This window comes from Halichoeres trimaculatus, unplaced genomic scaffold (genome assembly GCF_033239565.1).
Source record: "Halichoeres trimaculatus isolate MK-OKI-2021-1 unplaced genomic scaffold, fHalTri1.1 fHalTri1_scaffold_12, whole genome shotgun sequence".
Taxonomy (NCBI): domain Eukaryota; kingdom Metazoa; phylum Chordata; class Actinopteri; order Labriformes; family Labridae; genus Halichoeres; species Halichoeres trimaculatus.
The window spans coordinates 24,151,540-24,175,261 of record NW_027437190.1 but is presented as its reverse complement, the minus strand read 5'-3'; the positions used below and the strand labels follow the sequence as shown (position 1 = coordinate 24,175,261).

The 23,722-nt window shown below is 37.1% G+C and overlaps 1 protein-coding gene across 1 annotated transcript in view; it reads left to right on the top strand.

Moving 5' to 3' along the window:
* Window positions 1-2,431: 2,431 nt before the first annotated feature.
* ceacam1 (CEA cell adhesion molecule 1) overlaps window positions 2,432-23,722 on the top strand; it is a 29,145-nt gene continuing 7,854 nt past the window's right edge. Inside the window, exons 1-13 of the mRNA XM_074683285.1 lie at window positions 2,432-2,479; window positions 4,821-5,099; window positions 5,573-5,839; window positions 12,531-12,809; window positions 13,041-13,307; window positions 14,249-14,527; window positions 14,736-15,002; window positions 15,937-16,209; window positions 16,362-16,613; window positions 19,318-19,590; window positions 19,672-19,923; window positions 20,514-20,613; window positions 21,617-21,624. Of these exons, the coding sequence (XP_074539386.1) occupies window positions 4,931-5,099; window positions 5,573-5,839; window positions 12,531-12,809; window positions 13,041-13,307; window positions 14,249-14,527; window positions 14,736-15,002; window positions 15,937-16,209; window positions 16,362-16,613; window positions 19,318-19,590; window positions 19,672-19,923; window positions 20,514-20,613; window positions 21,617-21,624 (2,686 nt within the window). The 5' untranslated portion in view covers window positions 2,432-2,479; window positions 4,821-4,930. The remainder of the gene's footprint in view (window positions 2,480-4,820; window positions 5,100-5,572; window positions 5,840-12,530; window positions 12,810-13,040; window positions 13,308-14,248; window positions 14,528-14,735; window positions 15,003-15,936; window positions 16,210-16,361; window positions 16,614-19,317; window positions 19,591-19,671; window positions 19,924-20,513; window positions 20,614-21,616; window positions 21,625-23,722) is intronic.

Here is a 23,722-nt window from a genome sequence, read left to right as displayed (position 1 = left end):
ATTATGATTAGAACACAACACTAACATTAGAGGGTCTGTGAGATAGAGGTGAAGTGATGCGAAGAAACATCAGTGAAGTCATAAAAGAGGTGCTTACTTCTACAAATTCATGAACCCACATGAACCACTAATTCACTTTTTAAACCACACGTGGATTATATAGAAGTGTTTTTGCCATTAGCTGTAAAAATAACGATCCCTTTCAGATTTATTTTCAGTAAACGATATAGCTTTTGGTGCAAGATTGGAAATCAAGTGTAATGATTGAGTCTTATATGATTGATAAAATAACTAACATGCCAAGATCTGCCCATAGATTGTTTTGTACATTTATAGTAAAGGAAAAAAGAAAAAAAAGTAGTACACTACAAAACAGACCCAACAGAACAGTCATACTACATACTACAAGCAAAAGCAGTAGTTAGTAGTGCCTACTACATACTACATTCACATGTAGTATGCAGTAGGGGGTTTGGAAAACAGCCCATGTCTCCTGGTGAAATTTCTGGGGGTTTTGCTAAAACTGAGCCTAGTCAACAGACTACAACTTTTTGTGTAAATGCAGTGACATGAAAACTTGGAAAATGAATTTAAAAGTCTACAGAATCAATCAAAAACTTTCAACATCTCTTTCTTTAAAAGAAACTAAAAAGATCTATCAAAATACAATATGTAGGGAACTGGCAAAAATCATTTAAATGTTATTTTCATTAATTGAAATGTAAGGTTCAGAGGCTGGGACAGCCACCTCCCAACAGAAAGTGACTTATGAAAGAGTTTGTTGTTGTTGTTGTTGTTTTTGTTTTTGTTTACATATTCACTGTATTAGTATCTCAAATACTGTATGTGATAAATTAGATCATGATATGATATTTATATGTATGCAAGCTCTGAACATTTTATTGTTCTTTAAAACATGATTTTCATTGTGGGACAGCAGTTTGAGCAGATTTGGTAGATGGGTCCTTATTCAACCGACGTCAAAAGAAAATAAATTCCCCTACATGAAACTTTGCATCTTATGGACAATAACAAACATATCAAGTCAATGATTAACCTGGGTACAGTCTACTGTTGGCGTGCAACATAAAACACATCAGACATCACTTCCTCATACTGCCCTCATTTCATTAACTCCACACCCTGATATGGACTTTTATCTGCAGGGCAAGTTTAGGTTGTGACACAAATCCCTCTCTTTTTTCTCATATGTTATGATACTCGAGACAAAATGGAAACAGCTGTGATACACGCCATCTTCTTGGGACTCATTTCAGGTATGAGAACAACATACAGTTCAGCACAAATCAATAATTCATATCCGTTTTTATGCAAGTAGGGTCTGTTTTTTTTTTTTTTTTGTAGGGAATGTGTTTCAGATTTTGCCCTGTAACGCTGCATGTTATAGTAAATGGATGTGATAGAAACACTGATTCATTTACATTTCTCACAGATCTTATGACTAATAAATATCTGCCACGTGTCATGTAATCTGTTTACTGTTTTTAACAAAAGAAAACTGAGGATGGTTTAGCTTATTCATTTTTGTTTGTTTGTTTGTTTTTTAGAAAGTCATCTTCTGTCCTCATTAGGATCACAAAGTTAAATCATGGTGATAATAAGTGTACTCATAGTGTACCTGAAAGTGTTAAACTGATCTTAGGTTGATTTTTAAGGTGGTCCAATGGTTTTTGTGTTTGTTAAACAAAGAAAAAAGAAATACCATGCATCTCATCCTGGACAGTGTCTGAAGTTATCCTAAATAGTTGAAAAAAAGAATAAAAGTGCTTTGTTGTGAATTGTTTCAGGTAAAACGTATTGTATCTGTCTTTGTTTTGTGACCCCATGTTAGTTTTGGACATCTAGTTTATTTTTAGTAAGTGTTTTGTTGAAGTTTGATCTCATTACAGTCTGTTCTTATCCATTTTATCACCCCATGAGCAGTGTGTGTGTGTTTGTGTTTGCGCAAAAAATGTCACTGCAGCAGAAAATAGGATCTCTTTCAAATGCTGCTCATGTATAAATAGTTACTCTCGTCCATCTCCAATCAAAGACTTCTTTCAGGATTATGTTAACCCTTTGGCCATGAAAAGAGTTAAGTTTTATTTTAATTTTTTGTGTTTCATATTCTTTTCAGATCTGTTTTTATGTCTTCCAGGTTTAACCAGAGGAGCTGGTGTGTTACCAGATGATCCTGTGCATAAAGCTGTTGGAGAGACAGTGAAGTTTAACACAACACTGACATCGTCAGCTGGAAACCCATTTGGAGCTATCGTCTGGAGTTTTAAAGATAAAAAGATTTTTGAGGCAGGTCTTGTAAATTTCACTGATCCAGGTTATGAAGGCAGGATCACCGTCTTCATCTCTACTGGATCTCTGGAGCTCAGGAATCTGGCTCTTGGTGACAGTGGAGAATACTCTGTCAGGATTTCACAGGGGCTGGATGAGCATGAAGAGACTACAACACTGAATGTTTTTGGTGAGTAAATGTTTCACATGTTTTTATCACTAACATTTTAACTCAGTCACTTTGCTGCATTTCTCAGATCAGAATTGAAATTGTCAAAACTATTTGTTCAGATTTCACATCATTGCTTCACTTGTGCACATCAAAAAAGCAGTTTTTTTTCTTTGAACAAGTTGCAAATGCTTTAGGACATGCAAATAATGATGTGCAATTCACTGCTATATTTTGCATCATCAATTGCTGAATTTGAAGGCCTCTTTGATGTCTGTCAGTTAAAGTTACATTTCCTCTTTTAGTGATCAAATCAAGAACTGAAATATTAAGGCAAGGCAAGGCAAGGCAAGTTTATTTGTATAGCACAATTCATACACAAGGCAATTCAAAGTGCTTTACAGCTAACATAAAGTAAAATCACAATAGGCAAAATAAAATCATTGCATAAAATCACACCATAAAACATTAAAAATGATTAATTAAATTAGAAGAGGAGAGTGCAGATAAAATCCTTTCAGTTGTTGTATGCTATGCTGAACAGAACTGTTTTCAGCCGGGCTTTGAACATTGTCAGAGTTGAGGCCTGTCTCACATCTTCTGGCAGACTGTTCCAGATTTTGGGGGCATAAAACTGGAATGAAGCCTCACCGTGTTTAGTCCTGACTCTGGGCACCAGCAGGAGACCCCTCCCTGAGGTTCTCAGAGACCGAGTTGGTTCATATGGTTCTAGCATGTCCAAGATGTACTTTGGTGCTAGACCATGAAGGGACTTGTAAACAAGCAGAGCTGTTTTAAAGTCTATTCTCTGAGCCACAGGAAGCCAGTGCAGAGACCTGAGCACTGGACTTATATGGTCGTATTTCCTGGTTCTGGTCAGGACCCGAGCAGCAGCATTCTGGATGTACTGCAGCTGTCTTACAGCTCGTTTTGAGAGTCCAGTGAGCAGGCCGTTACAGTAATCTAACCTGCTGGAGACAAATGCGTGGATCAGTCTCTCTAAGTCAGGTTTAGACACTATTCCTTTAATCCTGGCAATGTTTTTGAGATGGTAAAAAGCCGCTGATGTTATTGATTTGATGTGGCTGTTAAAGTTCAGGTCTGAGTCCAATATCACCCCTAGATTTCTAACCTGGTTACTCACATTTAGAGAGAGAGTCTGAAGGTGACTGATAACCCTTTCTCTTTGTTTTTGTGGGCCACAGACAATGGTTTCAGTTTTGTCTGAGTTCAGCTGGAGGAAATTGTTCTGCATCCACATACTGATCTGTTCAACGCAGCGACAGAGTGAATCTACAGGCCCATGTTCGCCTGCCGTCACTGACACATAGATCTGAGTGTCATCAGCATAGCTGTGGTAGGACACATTACAGCTGCGTATTAGCTGACCCAATGGGAGCATGTACAAATTAAACAATAGGGGTCCCAGGATTGAACCCTGGGGAACACCACAGGTCAGGGCCATTTGGTCTGAGACACAGTTACCAATTTCAACAAGGAAAGTCCTGCCCTCGAGATAAGACTTGAACCAGTTTAAAGCAGTACCAGATATTCCCACCCAGTTTTCTAACCTCTGTAATAAGATCACATGGTCAACAGTGTCAAAGGCAGCGCTCAGATCCAGCAAAACTAAGACTGAGACTTTGCCTGCGTCTGTGTTCAGGCGGATATCATTTGTCACCTTGACCAGAGCTGTCTCAGTGCTGTGGTGGGGCCTAAAGCCTGATTGGAAAGTATCAAACACATTGTTATGCAGGAGAAAGTCAGTAAGCTGTTGGTATACAGCTTTTTCTAGGACTTTGCCTAAGAATGGCAGGTTTGATACAGGCCGGTAGTTATTCAGTACTGTGGCATCAAGACTACTCTTCTTCAGGAGAGGCTTAATGACAGCAGTTTTTAAGGCCTTTGGAAATGTTCCAGTCTGAAGGGAGATGTTGACCAGATGAGTGAGTTGTGGTAACAAACTGCTTAACACAGACTTTAGAAATCTAGTGGGTAACTCGTCAAGGCAGCACGTTGATGGACTCAGATTGCAGATTAAAACCCAGACCAGGAAAAAAATGTCTTATTTGTATTGTTGTTGGTGTATTTTGTTTGTTTGTTTGTTTTTTGGCAACATTGCGAATCAAATCTGATAAAATCAGAAAATGTTCTGCTGGTCTGTTATTTGGTGTGTTTTAAGAATTAAATTGTAATAGGGGAATTACAGGTTAACTGTCATATACAACAATATTCATAATACATGATCAGTGTTAAACCCATTCCTCGATCACTGCAGTTACTTTGTGCCCTGCTTTTAAAAACAACCAGACATTATTCATAAAGCACTTTTCATACAAGACACTCATCTTCTTTCTCACAGAACGTGTCATAGATGTAACAGTAAATGCCAGCAGCACAGATGTGGCTGAGGGGAGCTCCGTCAGTCTCTCCTGCTCCGTCTCCTCTGGATCCTCCCTCTCTTTCCTCTGGATGAACCACAGCTCTGAGCTCACAGCCAGTGACAGAGTTCAGTTCAGTGATGGAAACTCCACTCTCACCATAACCCCTGTGAATCGCTACGATCAGGGACCTTTCAGATGTCATGCATCCGGCCCTATCAGTGATGGCATCAGCGATCCCTTTAATCTCCCTGTTAGCTGTGAGTTACGTGTTGACATTTCAGAACTTTTTTGCCTTATCTGCATGAGAACATCTCAGAGAGTTCAGACTGTTGAGCAGATTAAGTGAGCAGGGGCTTTGCCTTATTATCTCCCCTGTGTTTGTTTAATCTATCGGCCAATCTTTATTTATTAAGCATCAAATCATAACAAATGTTATCTCAAGACACTTAACAAAAACATTAAGAGGTTCGGACCTGTTAACATCAATAAAATTTCATTTGATTAACAGAGACCAGATTGTTCGAGAGACCCAATATTTGTTAAATATTACGATTAAAATCACGACTGACATGTTCTCAGGCAAAACTTTAAACTTACTGGTTGTGCGTATTGATTATTTATAGGTCATATTAAGCCAATCTGCATGACTCGCCTTTATCTTTAACATTAATCCATTATATCAGTTGTAAGGTTATCTTTGAGGTCACTGTTGTGTCTCCCCTATGACCAGATGGCCCAGAAAATACAGATTTAAGTGTAGATCCATTAAAGGAACACTATGCAGCTGGATCAAACCTCAGCCTGTTCTGCTCAGCTGACTCCAGACCTGATGCTCTCTTTACCTGGTTTCTGAATGGAGACCAGCTGCCTGGTTCTGGATCAGAGCTCAAACTGACCAACGTGGAGGAGAGACAGAGTGGAAACTACACATGCCAGTCCTTTAACAACAAAACTCTGAGAAATGACACATCTATGCAGTTATCAGTCTCTGTGCTGGGTGAGTCTTAATAACAAATTTCTATATAGACATGGTGATGAGTAAGACACAAATAACTTTTTGGCAAATTGATTTGTTGATATGAAAAATAATTTCTAAAAAATATAATAATGTTTTTTCTTTTCTTTTCTTTTTTCTTGTTTTTTTTTGGTATGAACAGAGAGAACTTTAGAGGCATTTGAATGAAAATCAATGAGAATGTTTCTCCTGAGTGGTTGGTGGCAAAAAATACTTTAAATACTCCAGTTAAATAATTTTATTATAACATTTAGCCTGAAGTTGAACTTGGCTGGTATGGTTATTGGGGTTCAGGTTGTCACACTGGTTAATCATTGCAACAGGAACCAGGCATCAGATAGGATGAATTAAAGAAGGGCAGTCAAACAACAGTGTTCCCTTTTATTTGCATGAAGAGCGACATATATCCAAAACATTTCATGTTTGACACAAAACACAGGTTGTTGCTGTTTTTCTAATTTCAGACAGTGACAGACAGGTTGCAGTTAAACATTTCTCCACTGCATTAAATCCCAGTTTAAAACAAGATGGTGATGACAATAAATGCTATTAATTCTACACTAATCTGCAACAGTCACAGCATTAATTCACCTCAGATCATTTGAAGACTTCTTACAGATTTTCATATCTGCTTTGCCACTTAAAGACAGCTTATCTTCTTTCAGGCCATGACACAGCATTTGTTTTTCCAGTAACAAAGCTATGTACCATCTATAAAAATCATGTTTATCAATATGTGATTTACAGAATTAGCACATAAAAAACAATTAATAATTAATGATAAAGAAGATGTGAAAAAGATGTGATTTTTATTCCAAGTATTCCTCTACCTTGCTCAAAGTGAGCCCCATTCACAGATAATTCTGTAATCAGCCGACTTTTTGAACGCAAGTGGCAGCTTTTTCCTTTTGTGTATATATATTCTAAGACTTATAGTCTTTTAGCCAATCCTAACATACGTGGATTCGATCCTCTACAGTGGCACTGTTCAAAGCTTCTTTCTCTTTCTTTCTTTCTTTCTTTCTTTCTTTCTTTCTTTCTTTCTTTCTTTCTTTCTTTCTTTCTTTCTTTCTTTCTTTCTTTCTTTCTTTCTTTTTTTGTAACCTAAGCAGCATCCTCCAGAGAAGTGATTAAACTGTGATCTGAAAAATGTTTTAAAATCTAACCTTTAAACCAGACATAATATTCATGAAGTCATGTGTGATTCCAAAAGTGATAAAAACAAACAAACAAACAAACAAAAAATAAAACAGAAATTTTCTTTGGTAAAAAAAAAATGATATGGAAGCATAACACATCTTTGTATTCACCCTTGGTCCACTCTGAAACCATGTTTCAGGCAAAATCATTGAATCACAAAACTGTTTGATAATTATGATCTCATCACTCTTTTTCAAGCTTCTCCAACCCCTCCACCCCCTCCATGTCCAGCTGGTTGCATTGCTGGAATAGTGATTGCATGTTTAGTGGTCTTTGGAGCAGCTGCTGGTGTTGGGTACTACTTCTACAGAAAAAAGTGAGTTAAAATTATTGATTATTGAAAGTCATTTTGTAACAGTTATGGTTCAGTGTTGCTAGCTTTGGAGTCATGACTGAGCTGGTGGTGAGACAAGTTATAAACTTCAGGGTGACAGACATGCCAGTCTTAATTCTGGTCAGGTGAGGAGAGTGGGACAACCTTAAAAAAATGAAGCATTCTTGTTAAATGAGGTGAAGACCTAAAATCTAGATGGGGATAAAAGAAAGTGGGTTGATCTGCAAATGTGCAGCATGTTATACAGTCTATCCAGATAAACAATTTCAAGTGTAGCTGTTATCTTATATGGTGAGTAGCGTTCCTGGCTTTTCACTGAAACTGTTTCATTTCAAATTTTAGATCTATCAACAAACGTCAGCCATCCAAGACGGGTAAGAATTTCTCTGTGCTAACTCTTTCCTTAGTTCAATTTTATTAAGCTATGGGTGGTTATTCAACAGAGCTGTTTTTGTTTTTTTTCCCCACAGTGCAACCACAACAAGCACAACAAGCACAACAAGCCGAAAACGTATACGAAAACTCATCCCTCTCAGTGTATGAGAACGTGTGAATGTGGATTCTTCTTGTTTATGAAGAGGGTTCAACGTCTTTATAATAAAGTGTTCATTTGGTAAGAAGACAGAGCAAAAGTAAAAATGTTTTTCCTGTTGAGACTGACATTATTCATGTATAATTATTATGTTTTACAGAAGTGTGAATTAGGACAGTAGCTATGCAATGTTGTGAAGTAAGAAGATTATAGATATATCAGTAAAATCAAAAACACTAAAGGTATAAAACTACCTTTAGCTGATTTCATTTACTTTTTAAGGGCAACTGAGGAATTTTAGCATTAGTGAAACAAAAACCTTTGAATGAATATGCCAATACATCTTACTTTATTTTACAAAATGATTATGAATTTTTCTTCTGACATGTAGTTCTTAGAGCAACTGGCAACATGAAGGTTTTAAAATGAGATAATTGAACACTGACTCCTGGAGAAATGCTGTCTGAAATATAATATATGTAGTATAATACATACTTTGGCATGTTATTTATGCTTTTTCCCCTGTTATGAAAAATAAAAGTTTAAATGGAGTTTTTGTCTTGTCATTGTAACCTGTTGAATGCTACAAAGTGCTCTGCTCATGGTGGGTTAACATGGAATGAGACTCCTTACCTTGTCTGGTGTTGGGTCTTTGATGAAGACCTGTTTTTTTTTCCCTACACAACAGATGTGCCGTAAAAATAAAGACAGTTGAATTTGGCTTTTTATAAACACAATGCAGACTAAAGAAATGGTTTTGCTGAAATAGGGTTGAGTTAAAGGTTTCTGATTTATAATTATAACAAGTATAGGCCTATATGTCTGTTCTCACAGCAGTTGTAGTCAAAGGAGTCCTTTTCAAACACTGAAAACAGATTAAAGCTCTGAGCTGCAAAACTCCACATTATTATTATTCGACTTTGCAGCCTGCTTTCACATCAAAAGCTGTGGTATGACGCCCTCTAGAGGTGTAACTGCAGATGTTGCAGCAGCCCAGAGGGAATATGAACCCAGTCCTGATGAGATGAACAACTCTCCCACCGACTTGTCTCAGGAGGGAGCAACGGTCCAAAATGTAATTGTAAGTTGTTGTTTTTTCTTACAATAAAATGTGAAAAATATGGCAGTAGTGTGGTCAAATGTGTGACAATTAATCCAAACTTAGTTAGAATGATGTGCCTGTAGAGGTCAACACATTCACTTTATCTGCTCTAACTTCACTTCCTTGTTATGTCAGCACTTCACAGTAACGTCATAAAATTAAACCCTGAAACATTTAATTAAGACCAGATTTATAAAAGGCTCAACCAACAATAGACATTGAAAAATCTGTGTTTATGTTTATGAGTACAATCAGGGTGAAAATCTGATTACGTGATGATGCTGGGAGAATATTTTAAGTCATATTTTCAGTCTAACAGTAACACCATTTAAGGCTTGAGTTAAAAAAAAATACAATTTAGACAATCATATTCCATATTGTCACAAGTTTAATGGTTTTATTCATGTGAGCAAACCTTTCAAATAACTTCCTTATTCAGAGTTTATTTTCTGGTGTCACTTGCTGACACTAAAATAACTCTTGAAAAAAATGAAACAGTTTGATGTGGGAGATTCCATAATGACATGGCTGCACACAAACTAGCCCTACAGGGGGCAACCTGATATTATTTCTGTGCTTATCTCTGTGTCTGGACATTTTTTTACAGACTGATCTTTAGCTGCTCCTGACTTAAAATTCAGTTGTGGATTTTTCTTAATGAAATTCTTACAGATTTCATCAAGACATCTTTTCAAAGGATGGGACAGGATTGATGATAAACACATTCACAACAAAAAAGCAATACTTTGTTTTTCATATTTTAATTTCTGTCCAGTTTATTCCATGCACTCATAATTTATAATGTAATGATTAACTCAGACACATGTAAACGCAAGCAAGAAAACTCAACCCTCATTGGACATGATGGCTTTACACTGCCCTAATGTCCTGATATCCACACTCTGATACAGAATCTGCAGGGAAAGTTTAGAGGTGTGATACAAATCAATCTCTTCTGTTTTAATTGGTTATAGATGAAATGGCAACAGCTGTGATTCGTGTCATCTTCTTTGGAGTAATTTTGGGTAAGTTACCAGCATCTTTTACAGCACATACAGGAAGATTTTACACCAGTGTTCATCCAGTAAGAATCAGGTTATTACAGAGAAAAGTCTCAGATTCAAATCATACCGCATGCTTTAATGAATGGAAACGATGTAAACACTCATTTAGTTATGATTCTCACTGATCCTATGGCAGAAAAATATCTGCCAGCCATCACCTGGTGTCTATTAACAGTTTTGATAAATGACTGCCTGGACAAAAAGAAGACTGAAGATAATAAAGCTTATTTGATTTTATCAAACTTTATTGATAAAGCAGAAGTGTGTAATTTACATCATAACACTGAGCTAAACCACAAATCTTCTCTTCCTCATGTCCTGGACAGCTTCTGTTTTTTAAATGTTTGAGACGAAGAATATAACTGCTTCATTGTTTGCATTGCTTTGTCTTTGTCTTAAAATGCTCTTTTAATTCTTGAAATCCATTTTTATTAGGCATAACAGGATAGAATAGAATAGAATAGAATAGAATAGAACTTTATTGTCATTGTAACAAGTACAACCAAATTGAAGTCACAGCAGCAATCAAGAAAACAAAAGTAAGAAAGTGTATAGAAAGTGCAAAAAGGTCCATAAGAAAATAGATGCTGTCAGCTTCAGCCAGCCTCCACCTCCACAGGGTCCAGGACTGAGCTTCTTCAGCAGTCTGTTCAGTCACAGCAGGTGAAGCTCTTCCAATGTGGCGTTGGTGTCTGATGTAAGCTCCGTTAGCCATGTCTGTGAATAGCATGATGCTACTCTGCCTTCTGATATTCCCTCTGTTGCTTGGTTAGCACAGCTAGCTCGTCCATCTTATTGGAGATAGATCTTGTGTTCCCAATAACAATGGATGGAAGGACAGGTTGATGTCGTCTCTTCTTAGCTCACACCTGAGAACTGGAATGTCGTCCTCACCTCCTTCTCCTTACCTTGTGGGAAGACATCAGGCCTTACACCAGTTAGCAATGACATGCTACAGGCTGCTAACAGCTGAGTTCACATGTAAACAATGCAGCCATGGTTACATGTAGGATCTCCAGACAAACACAGGAGAAAAAGTAGTAAGAATATCACTGAAGACACAAAAAGTTTGGTGTCCATGACCAACAAATGAGCCATTCAAAGTAATGATCCACTCCAAATACAAAGATTTGCAAACATTAACAGTTGTCTTCTTTCTGGTCATCACAGTCATGATAACTGTGGCAATGAAGAAGAGCTTAGCTGTGCTAATGTGAGTCTATTTGTGCTTCAAACCCTATTTTTCAGATCTGTTTTTATGTCTTCCAGGTTTAACTGGTGGAGCTGGTGTGTTACCAGATGATCCTGTGCATAAAGCTGTTGGAGAGACAGTGAAGTTCAGCACAACACTGACATCAGCTGGAAGCCCATTTGGAGGCATCGTCTGGAGGTTTAATGGAACAGCATTCACCATTTCAAATAGTCAAAACCACACTGTACCAGGTTATGAAGACAGGATTACCCTCTTCCCCTCTACTGGAGCTCTGGAGCTCAGAAATTTGGCTCTAAATGACTCTGGAGAATACTCAGTCAGTGTTTTTGAGTTGTTTATTGAGCATCAGGGAACAACAACGCTGCACGTTTATGGTAAGCAAATGTTTCACATGGACTATCTCCGAGAAGTGGACAAAGCTGAAAGTGGCCCTGATCAGATTCAGAAATATTAGATTCCTTTGATCTCTTACCACTGCAATGTGATCATAGTCATATAGGTGTTTACATCAGAGGCAAATACAATAAGTTCATTACTTGATTTTTAGGTTTATTTGAACGCTAGAATGTTTGACTTCATTTTCTTCACAATTACCTGCTCTATTTGAAAGTACCCAATGAGGGGTTTCCTGTAAACACCACTTGAGTCTGTTTTCAAAAAATCTCCAGCTTGACAAGAGGTGAAGCCAGTTATGTCAATTGGAGCACTGCTAAATTACTAGTACAGATGATGGCTGGGTCAAGAGACAGACAAAGGTTTTCACAACTGACCTCGAAATACTTCATCTTTGATCATTTTCCTCAAAACTGGCCCCTTCTTATTACTGTTTTTTTTGTCCTTTGGAAGAGTTCAAAGGAGCAGGGTACAAATTCAATGGCTTTTTTAAAAACTGCCTACTATACGAGCAGTAGACCAAAACGCTGTATGTATAAAAGAGCAAAATCTGAATTATGCCAAAAATACCCAGATTTTGAAAAAGTTTTCTGTATTAAGCACACCTGTCTGCCTTGAATACTGTTACAGCAATAATGTTATTCCTTTAGGACTTTTATTTGTCTGTGCATCAAGATGAAACAACATCTGAGTTTACAAAGGTCACTTCTTGCTTTCGACAGAAGTAGTTTAAATTTCCGAAGAGTCAACCATGAATATTCTCATTTGATCGCTGTCTTTGCCTCCACTCTTCCATTGTTAAATGGCAAAGACTGAACCATTTTCTTTCTCACAGAGCGCGTCACAGATGTAGAAGTAATTGCCAACAGCACAGACGTGGTGGAGGGGAGCTCCGTCAGTCTCTCCTGCTCCGTCTCCTCTGGATCCTCCCTCTCTTTCCTCTGGATGAACCACAGCTCTGAGCTCACAGCCAGTGACAGAGTTCAGTTCAGTGATGGAAACTCCACTCTCACTATAACCCCTGTGAATCGCTACGATCAGGGACCGTTCAGATGTCATGCATCCAACCCTGTCAGCTATGGCATCAGTGATCCCTTTGACCTTACTGTTAGCTGTGAGTTACTTCCTGACATACTTTACTGGTGATATGTGTACCATACTTGGACAATTTTATGTATAAGTACATGCCTATTTCTAAAATTTAAAAGACCCTTTTCTGTGGCGTTGCATTTAAATGGAATTTCTTCTTTCTTATACTCAACCACAAGATCAGCCACTTTAATTTCCTTAAATCTTCCGTGACATTTTCTCAATTCTACTGCTGTTGTCTTTCCTCTATGATCAGATGGCCCTGAAAATACAAATTTGAGTGTATCTCCATTACAAGAACACTATGCAGCTGGATCAGACATCAGCCTGTTCTGCTCAGCTGACTCCAGACCTGATGCTCTCTTTACCTGGTTTCTGAATGGAGACCAGCTGCCTGGTTCTGGATCAGAGCTCAAACTGACAAACATGGAGGAGAGACAGAGTGGAGACTACACCTGTCAGTCATTCAACGAAAAAACTCTGAGAAATGACACATCCATGCAGATATCACTCTCTGTGCTGGGTGAGTCTGAATGAAACGACTTATGAAAATAAACTTTTGATCGCGAATAGGCCCCTATCTGTGGAACATTAAGACAAGATTTGAGATCAAAAAGAGATTATCTTTCAAGTTAATTCTGCAGTTTTCTCCAACAAGGAGATGAGAGGTCAAAGAATGAAACATGTTGGGGCTATAACACATTTAGTTATCCCTTCCGCATTATGCACAAGCCAAATATAATTAATCATTATCCAAGTGCTTGTATTTTTTTCTCAAAGATGTAACTTGGTAAAGCCACAGAGTCAATTGGCTTTCACATTGAATTTACATGAGTGTTGGTCCCAGTTTTCTCATTCTGTCCAACAGTTACCCTGAAGTTTATCTGTGTTGATGTTGGTGAATGTAGTTGAGGCTCAGATGCTGGTTGCTAAATGCACAAAGCACTGGGATTTATAAGATATAGTTTGATGTTTAAACACGCACAATCAGTTGTAAATATCAAAAATATAAAGAGAAAAAACATGACAACACTCAAAAGTGATGCCTCAACAGTTGGAGTGCATTTTTGCATGGCTGCAGCACATGTCGTGTAGTTGTTTCCTCCATGATAACGGATCGATTTAGGTCAAATTGAGACATTTGAATACACATCACATCATCTTTTATTACACATTTTGTGTTGTTGACGTTATTCTTATACAGTTATGATACTGTTATAACTTATTTTTTATTTATATTTTTTTCTGATTAATTTCTGCAAGTTGTTTTCTGCTACAAAACTCTAATTTTTAACTCAGATAGACCTGAGAGTGTGACACAGACAGGCAGAAGGCTGTAAAAGTTATTTACAGTAAAAACCAAGGTGCCTTGCCTGGGATATTGAAAACAAATGCACAAGCTTTTCCCAACACGGGTTGGATGAGAAACATTTTTAAAAGATTAAACCATTTTCTTTGTAACAGAGCTTGTCTCAGGTGTCGAAGTAAATGCCAACAGCATAGACGTGGTGGAGGGGAGCTCCGTCAGTCTCTCCTGCTCCGTCTCCTCTGGATCCGCCCTCTCTTTCCTCTGGATGAACCACAGCTCTGAGCTCACAGCCAGTGACAGAGTTCAGCTCAGTGATGGAAACTCCACTCTCACCATAACCCCTGTGAATCGCTACGATCAGGGACCTTTTAGATGTCATGCATCCAATCCTGTCAGCTATGGCATCAGTGATCCCTTTGACCTTACTGTTAGCTGTGAGTTGCTAACTAACATTTTCTGAACTTAATCTGTATCATACTTTAATCCAATCTAAATGTTTGTTTTTGCATATCATGCATTTGGAGCCGGGCATTTCTGAAACAATACATTGGTTGTGTTATAAACTAGTCGTCATTCACTTTTTATTGATGTTTCTGTTACATTTTCAAAATTCTACTGCTTCTGTTTCTTCCATATGAACAGATGGCCCTGAAAATACAAATTTGAGTGTATCTCCTTTACAAGAACACTATGCAGCTGGATCAAACATCAGCCTGTTCTGCTCAGCTGACTCTAGACCTGATGCTCACTTTACCTGGTTTCTGAATGGAGACCAGCTGCCTGGTTCTGGATCAGAGCTCAAACTGACTAATGTGAAGGAGAGACAGAGTGGAGACTACACCTGCCAGTCCTTCAACGAAAAATCTCTGAGGAGTGACACATCTATGGAGTTAACAGTTTCTGTGCTGGGTGAGTTTAAATCAACAGTATTAAGTATTTTAAACACATGTAGAGTTACTAAAAAAGTGTTTGTAATGGTTTTCAGATTCATTGTGACGTATGTGCTAACATTTAGCCTGAAGTTGGACCTGGCTGGTTTGGTGAACGTGGTTCACGTTGCCACAACAGGAACCTGGCATTAGATAGGATGAATCAAATGAGCAGAGGGGGTTTAAAAACAGTGTTCCCTTTTCTTTGTATGAATGTTGACTTACAAAGAAATCTCTTCATTGTTCGCACAGTTTGAGTTGCTTCTGTTCTCCTTTGTAACTCCAAACAATGACAGACATGTTGTGGTTGAACTAAACTATGAATCTGTTCTGCATTTCAATTCTTTCTTTATTTCCTCTCAATGAACCGCAGGTTTACAGTCACTATAACACTATGGTGTTATGTCACCAATCATTCCAGTAATGGTAGTGGTGATCAAATCCTGTCCTGCACTTTGAGAGTTTGACTGTAAAATAACCTTTCACACATAGATAAGCTGTTTATCACACATTTTTAAGGTGCTGCCGTAACTTTATGGTTAGTTAGGGATGATCTGTGCTCTCATTGTGCAGTGCTTTAAACATAAAATAATCATCACAACACCCAATGAAAACACGTGGAAAGAAAACAGTCTAAAAAATGTTTTCAATGATAATTTTAATTTGTAATTAAATAAAATCAAATGAAATAAAATCAAAGCAAGGAAACAATCAATACAGCAAGAGCGGGCGGTCAAAATGTAATACAATAGAAGTAAGATAAAAGTGTAAAGGTGTCAGTGCTGTGTGAGGTGAAAAAAGAGATCTATTAAGTCAGAGAGATGGAGAGGATTCCTTTTCTGTTGTCATATGTTCAGTTATTTAATAAATGATGAATTAATTATTGATTTATTTTTTCATAATTTGTCTGCCAGAAAGGATCTCAGGCGCCTCTGTGACACCATCCGCCGACCAGGCAATCGAAGGGAACTCACTCAGCTTAACCTGTGATGCTGCTGGCTCTGTGTTTACCAGAGAGTGGATGAAAGATGGATTGGATCTGACTCTGGCTGATCACATGACATTTCATGAGGGGAACAGAGTGCTGTCCTTTAAACATCTTCAGAAAACAGACAGAGGAGAGTACTCATGTGAAATCAGCAACCCCATCAGCTCCATGGAGGCTAAACACAACTTGGTTGTGAACTGTAGGTGGAAGACTACAAAAAGCAAATTCACAATCAAAAATGATCAGTGACCCAATAATAAAAAAAAAGTGGTTCAATACTGATTATTTATTTGCATGACATGTGCTCGGTCTGTGTTTGTTTGTTTTTTTGTTTTGTTTTTTGTTAATTAGATGGACCAGAAAATGTTCTTATCAGAGGCCTAACTGAGACACTTTTTGGGGATATCATCACATTAACCTGTTCTGCTGAGTCAGTACCACCTGCTACTTACACCTGGTCACTGAATGGGACAGAGGTCCATGATGCTGCTGTGTACACCAAAAGATTTGCTGAATTCTCTGACAGTGGAACCTACACCTGTGACGCAAGAAATAACATAACTGGGAGATCACAGTCAGTGCTGCATGAGCTGACTATCACAGGTAAAGTTGTGTCCACAGAAGTAGGTGAAAGCTGGTTTTTAATGTTCATTATGGTGCATTAATACTCTTTATATCTATATATAGACCAACCCTGCGAGTTTTTGGTGTGCAAACATTTAAAAGATTTTTTCTCTCCTGAATGTTATACATATAGAACTAAAATAAGATAAGATAAGATATACTTTATTCATCCCCGGAGGGAAATTCATAATTCATTCAAAATGTAAGTCTTCCAGATCGTAGTGTTACCAAAACTACTTTTCAGTGCTTTTAAAATATTTTGTGATATGAAATACATACATTCTAAAAGAACATTTAAACCAAAAGTGATTTTAAGTTAATATGACAAGTGTACATCACTCAGGAATGTTTATCATGATCAGGCAAAACTTTTTTTTTTTTTTTCTAAAAACGATAATATGCAATTTAACTGATATTTATCACATTGTAACACATGAAGTGCCTTTACGTTGAAGTTGAAGTTGAAGTTTTCAAAGTTACAAGATGGTGGTATAAAATTGGATTTATTTTTTCTTAAAATCTGTTCAAAGTATAGCCAAAACAACACAGGTTTAAATAGCACCAAGTTTTACCATATCAGATTAAAACAATGAAAATGCATTTCTGGTCTTTGCATCTAATGCATTTTGTTTGTTTTTACATAAGGAGTAGATTAAAACACTTTGAGTCAACCATGAGTAATCAAAATGGGGCTCCATTTTGATCATTGCACTGTCCCTCATCTCTGCTTTTAATTTGTGAATAAGATAAGACCCTCATCCTTCTTGCAGAGTTTTTCACAGATGTAGTAGTAACTGCCAACAGCACAGACCTGGTGGAGGGGAGCTCCGTCAGTCTCTCCTGCCATGTCTCCTCTGGATCCCCCCTCTCCTTCCTCTCTATCCTCTCTTTCCGCTGGATGAACCACAGCTCTGAGCTCACAGCCAGTGACAGAGTTCAGCTCACTAACGGAGACTCCACTCTCACCATAACCCCTGTGATCCGGTACGATCAGGGACCTTTTAGTTGCCATGTTTACCATCCTTCCAGTAATGGCAGCAGTGATCCAGTGAACCTCATCATCAGCTGTGAGTAACTTTATGAAATATTTAGAACATCATCCGACTTTATCTGTGTGAGAATATTTCATAGAGAGTTCAGATTGTTGAGCAGAAGTAATGCAGAGAAGCTATAACTTGCTCTATATTTAGAGCGAATATATTGTGAACAGTAATTAGTTGCAATACTTCAAATTCAGTGCAGCTACTTGTCATTCACCTTTTTTCATGTTTCTGTGAAATTTTACTCATTCCATTGCCATTGTCTTTACTCTATGACCAGATGGCCCTGAAAATACAAATTTGAGAGTAGCTCCATTACAAGAACACTATGCAGCTGGATCAGACATCAGTCTGTTCTGCTCAGCTGACTCTAGACCTGATGCTCTCTTTGCCTGGTACCTGAATGGAGACCAGCTGCCTGGTTCTGGATCAGAGCTCAGACTGACAAACATGGAGGAGAGACAGAGTGGAGACTACACCTGCCAGTCCTTCAACGAAAAAACTCTGAGGAGTGACACATCTATGCAGTTATCAGTCTCTGTGCTGGGTGAGTTTAAATCAACAGTATATGCAATATAACAGCTGTGGAGATGATTAGGACAACAATAACTATTTAAAGGATTAATTCTCTTTTTTTTTTTTTTTTTTTTAAGGACATCAATACTTTTTTTTTTTTTTTACTGACAGTGTCTTTTATTTCATAACTGATGCCAGTTTTATTTAGTTGGTGGATCAGGTTCCCTATATACAATCTTTGTCATGCTGGTCAGAGGTCAAAGGTCAAAGGCATCGTCCTCTACAGGGGAATTTGTTTGCAGGCATAAAAATGCATGAACAAAAAATACACATATCAGCATCAAGTGCAAAAGCACATAAAACATCAAGCTCAGCTGATATTTTCCAGCAACATGATAGAGATTAGACCAAAACAAGAGGGGACAGAGCGTTTGTGATGGCTGCTATTACACTTTGGAACACTCTGCCTCTAAATATCAGCACCGTACAGACGACTTACACCTTCAAATCACTACTTAAAGACACATCTGTTTGCATTGGCTTTTTTGATTTATTGTCGCTTTTTATCTATTTATTTATTTTATTCTACCTTTTATTGTGTCTTTTTTTTTTACCTATTTGCTGTTTTAAATTATCTTTTTATTAACATTTGTTTTGATTGATTGTGTTTTCATTAGTTGTGTTTTTTTTATTGATTTTGATCTTAAGCCTGTACAGCACTCTGGTCAACTGCAGTTGTTTTAAAATGTGCTATATAAATAAAGTTTGGCTTGACTCGACTTGACGAGAAAACAATTTAAAAAAAGATAAAAAATAACAAAAAAGATTAAGTACAGTGCATTGTGCATGTATCATTCTTCATTTTCTCCCCATGTTCCCTCTCTGACATGCTGGCACTAGGACTTTGATCAAGGATAGAAAAAAAAAATTTTTGATCTGCTTGATCGTCTTCCGAAAGACTGTCCTGGTTTCTAGTTTCTGACTGAAGACAGACTCTTGGGACTAGTGACAGAACAGAGACTGACTGATGAATACATCTAATACATCTTTAACCAGTGATTCTACTACTTCTACTACTTCTACTACTTTCCACACCTCCATGATGATGGTAATCTTTTGTCTTGCAGAAAGGATCTCAGGAGCTTCTTTGACACCATCAACAAACCAGGCGATCGAAGGGAACTCACTCAATTTAACCTGTGATGCTGCTGGCTCTGTGTTTACCAGAGAGTGGATGAAGGATGGATTAGATCTGACTCTGGCTGATCATATGACATTTCATGAGGAAAAAAGAGTGCTTTCCTTTGAACATCTTCAGAAAACAGACAGAGGAGAGTACTCATGTGAAATCAGCAACCCCATCAACTCCATGGAGGCTAAACGCAACTTGATTGTGAACTGTAGGTAACGAACAGAGCACATGTAAACCTGTTTTACAGTAGCCAAGATTTTCAATCAAACTACTAATTTGTGTTTTTTAGACGGACCAGGAAATGTTCAAATCAACGGCCCTAACAAGATACCAACTGGAGATACCATCATGTTAAGCTGCTCTGCTGAGTCTGATCCATCCTCCAGCTACACCTGGTCCCTGAATGAGAAAGAGATCCATCATTCTGCTGTTTACTCTAAGACAGAAGCTGAAGCCTTGGACAGTGGAATCTACAACTGCACTGCAGAAAATAATATAACTGGAAGAACATCGTCAGCTGTTCATAAATTGACTGTCACAGGTGAAGCTCTGTTATTTGTCAACAGCAGCAGCTGAAAGCCACAACAAATGATACGTTTGAGTAGAAGATGACTTTACGTTGATGGCTGTGTACGATAATACTGTTCAAATCAAAGGCAAGGAGAAGTTCTCATAATTGATTTTGAAATAATCTCATTTTTACACCAGATTCAGACTCAAGATTGTTTGACATAATTGCTCTGCAGCCTGCAAAAATAGTTATCTTGAACAAAGTCAAGTAGTATTAAGAAGATCTTTACTCATTAATGCTTCTACGTCTGTGTGCCAAAAGTTTTATCTTCCCAACAAGAAGTTATGGAGCTCATAAAAAGGCTTTTTTGTATTCTTTTTTCAATCCCAAAACAAATGGCATCCTGCTGTGATTTAACCATCTAACATTTCATTTATAGAGAAGGAAAACATGCAACCGTATTTCTCAGAGCCTCTTGGTAGAGAGTTTGTCAGGTTACAAAACACTACAGCTATTAATCTATATAATGTGTTTTGCATTTGCAGTTGTTCAGCTGAGTGTTTGTCTGATTGTGTTTTCCATTTCTTTCTTTCTTTCTTTTTTTTCTACGTGCATTTCAGTAGAAGAGGGCCTCTCAGCAGGTGCCATTGCGGGAATAGTCGTTGCTTGTTTGTTGGTTACCTTATTTGCCATTGGAGGATACTTTTTCTACAAAAAGAAGTGAGTAAAACAAATTTCACAAGAAATTTTTCTTTTTATCTTTATTGACTGTCAGCAGTTTTAGATTGGAGGAGATAATTATAGTTACATTACCTGACTAGCTTAGCCCCCATAAACAACTTGATAACTTTCCACAATAAATATGTTTTCAGTTACAAGGTGCATTCAAATGAGCCATATACCTGAATTTACACTGAATATGTTTTATTGCAGATTTAAAAAGTCTTCAGCCAATTTTAAGAGTCTTCAGCCAACAAAGTCTGGTAAGAATTCTTCTGTGCTTTCTTCACCCTAAGCTTTTGAAAAGATAATAAAGATATTGATATTTTCAAATGTATTGATCGATTTGAGGTTCTATCACAAAAATTATGTTCCTACAGAGCAACAAGAACAACCACAGAAAGAAGAACCCATATATGAGACAATGCCCGCTGGGCATTATGGCACAGTATCCAGTGGATATTATGAGAACTTTTAAACTCAACATTTTGAAGACATGTGTGAAAGGAGGAGCAAAAGAAGAACTGCATCCCACAAGTAATTCAGTTTTTAACAATCTCTCATTAAAGCAGTTGACCAGATTAGATTATAAATTAAAGCATAAAAGAGAGAACAATGGCTGGACAAGATTTTAAACTTATGTTAAAGATTTCAAATCAAATACCATCAATGTGGATGTATCCTAAGCTACTAGTATTCAACTTTTAGTACTATTTGAGCAGCATTTACTTGACTTAATAGTCATGTACTATGAGATTTTAAAAACATCTAAAAACACTACTTTCAGCAACATGCTAGAAAATTAAAAATGCATTTATCTACTATGATTATATTGTAGTAAATGTGTTTGGATTTCTTTCCATTCTATGTAAATATAATAGTAAATTTATCTGCATTGTTTTTTGTTTTATGAACTGTATTTATTAAAGTGTAAATCTATCAAAAAGTATGCTCGGATTCTTTTGTTCACCCAACATTAAAATTCCCAATTTCACCTCTTCAGTGGAAAGAGTAACACATAAGTAAGGTATTCAAAAATATTTTTGCATCCTTTTGAAAAATGAACAACAAATTCTGTGTTCCCTCAAGTGGTTTCAGGAGCAGCTGACAATGATGCCAGGATAACTTAGTATAAAAGAATGTAGTGCTTGTACTATAAATGCTTGTATTGTGAATTGGACTTGAACTTTTGACTTCTTTTTCCCGAAGGTAATTCAACCAATAAAGAAATGGTTTGGCAAAATAAAGCTGACCCTTGCCAATCTGATTTATTACTTTGATAAAGCATGTGTTCTCAAAGCAGCTGTTATTAAACCACACCTGTTAAATTGTTACAAGTGATCAAAGTACTGAACTGCAAAATTCTCGATTAGCATTTGACGCTGCAGCCCACACATACCAAAAGCTGTAGAATGTCGCCCCCTAGAGGTGTAACTGCAGATGTTGTGGCAGCTACGAGGAAAGGTCACACTAGTTCTAAAATGATGTATACAACCCAAAACTAGTCTTTTTTTTTTTTTTTTTTTTTTGCTTCTCAAAAAATGTAAACCAGATAGTTCTAGTGAGGTCAAATATTTGTAAATTAATTCCAAATCTAATAACAATATTTTATCTATTAAAAAAAGTCATTTGATTGAGAAACAACTTTCACTCTTGTTTGGCCTTTCCTGTTTGGTGTGTAAGTTGTTTTTTTTTCAGGTCAAGAGAAAACACACCCACATTATCCTCCTCTTACTCATAGTTTAAGTATTACACTTTACTGTAAGGTCATAAACTTGAACTTTTTACCTGTAAATTCACATCACTGTTCATTCTTCATCTTCTTAATCAGGGAAAAAAACACTTATTATTATGTCTAATTCTCATGTTATTAGACTGATAGTCATAATAAACAAGAGGAATTAACAATGATGAGAATTTACAGGTATTTACAGGTACCTGTAAATTCACATTATTGTTAGTTCTTCTTGTTTATTACGACTATTAGTCTAATAACATGAGAATTTGACATGAAAACGAGTGTGGTTTTTTTCCTGGTCTGTCAGTCACAGTGTCTCAAGTTAAAAGAAATCCCAGAAAGATGATGTAGATGGACCCCTTTAAAAAAAAAACAAAAAACAAACAAAAAAAACAGTGTCTATTAATGTCAACTAAATGTGGCACATTTTTTGGCCATGATAAAAATGTCAAGGCTATGACTTCCTTCTACAGTTTTGTTGTTTTATTACTGTTCATAGTCCATATGGTCAATAATTGACAGAGTAATAACGGCGATTCATGCGTTCTAACCACACACAAAACTTCCTCAAACTGCATGTTAATTGACATCCACATCCTTACAGTAAAAATAACCGCTGAAAAATGAAATATTTTGCTATGTTTCACTCATTTCTTTGATATGTTGGATACTCCGGATGAAATGGAAACAGCAGCTTTAACCGTCATCATCCTGGGAATCTTTTCAGGTGAGCTATAATTCTATGACACATCTTTTGTAAAGATTGTCTGTTTCGTCTCATCTCTCTTTATCAGTATGGTTTTATTGTGAAGTTTTTTTCACCCTGGTTCTCTTTGATAAAATGCTCTGAGTGTTGATTGATAAACATGAAACAATAATGTCTTAAATCTTTTCCATGATACATAAGGGTATGATGGAAGGATGTTTGGAGCTTTTGTCAGGGTATGACCTTCCTTACCTCTTTTCGAAATGCATTTCAGTCAAACCCTCAAATTTAGTCCCATGAAGACCAACTTTATCCTGTGTTTTTTCACGATTCTAATCAGTTTTCCATCAGATACAGAGGACTTTTCTGCTTCTCACACTCCAACTTATTGAAGAAACAAACCAAAGTAAAATGATGATGAGCTTATTCTTAAGTGTGATCCATTTTATCATACATACACATATCATCTCTACTTTTCTTTGTATTCTTTTTCCAGTTTTCTTCATATGTTTTGTCTGTTGAAGTTAGGCATACTGCTCGAAAGCTTGGTCTGGTATCTATGCCTCATCTTACATATTGTGTATCTCTGTGGTCATGGTAATTAGAAAGCGGCTTAATGCTAAGATAAGCTTGTTTAACTGCAGTAAAAGAGTCATCTGATGAGT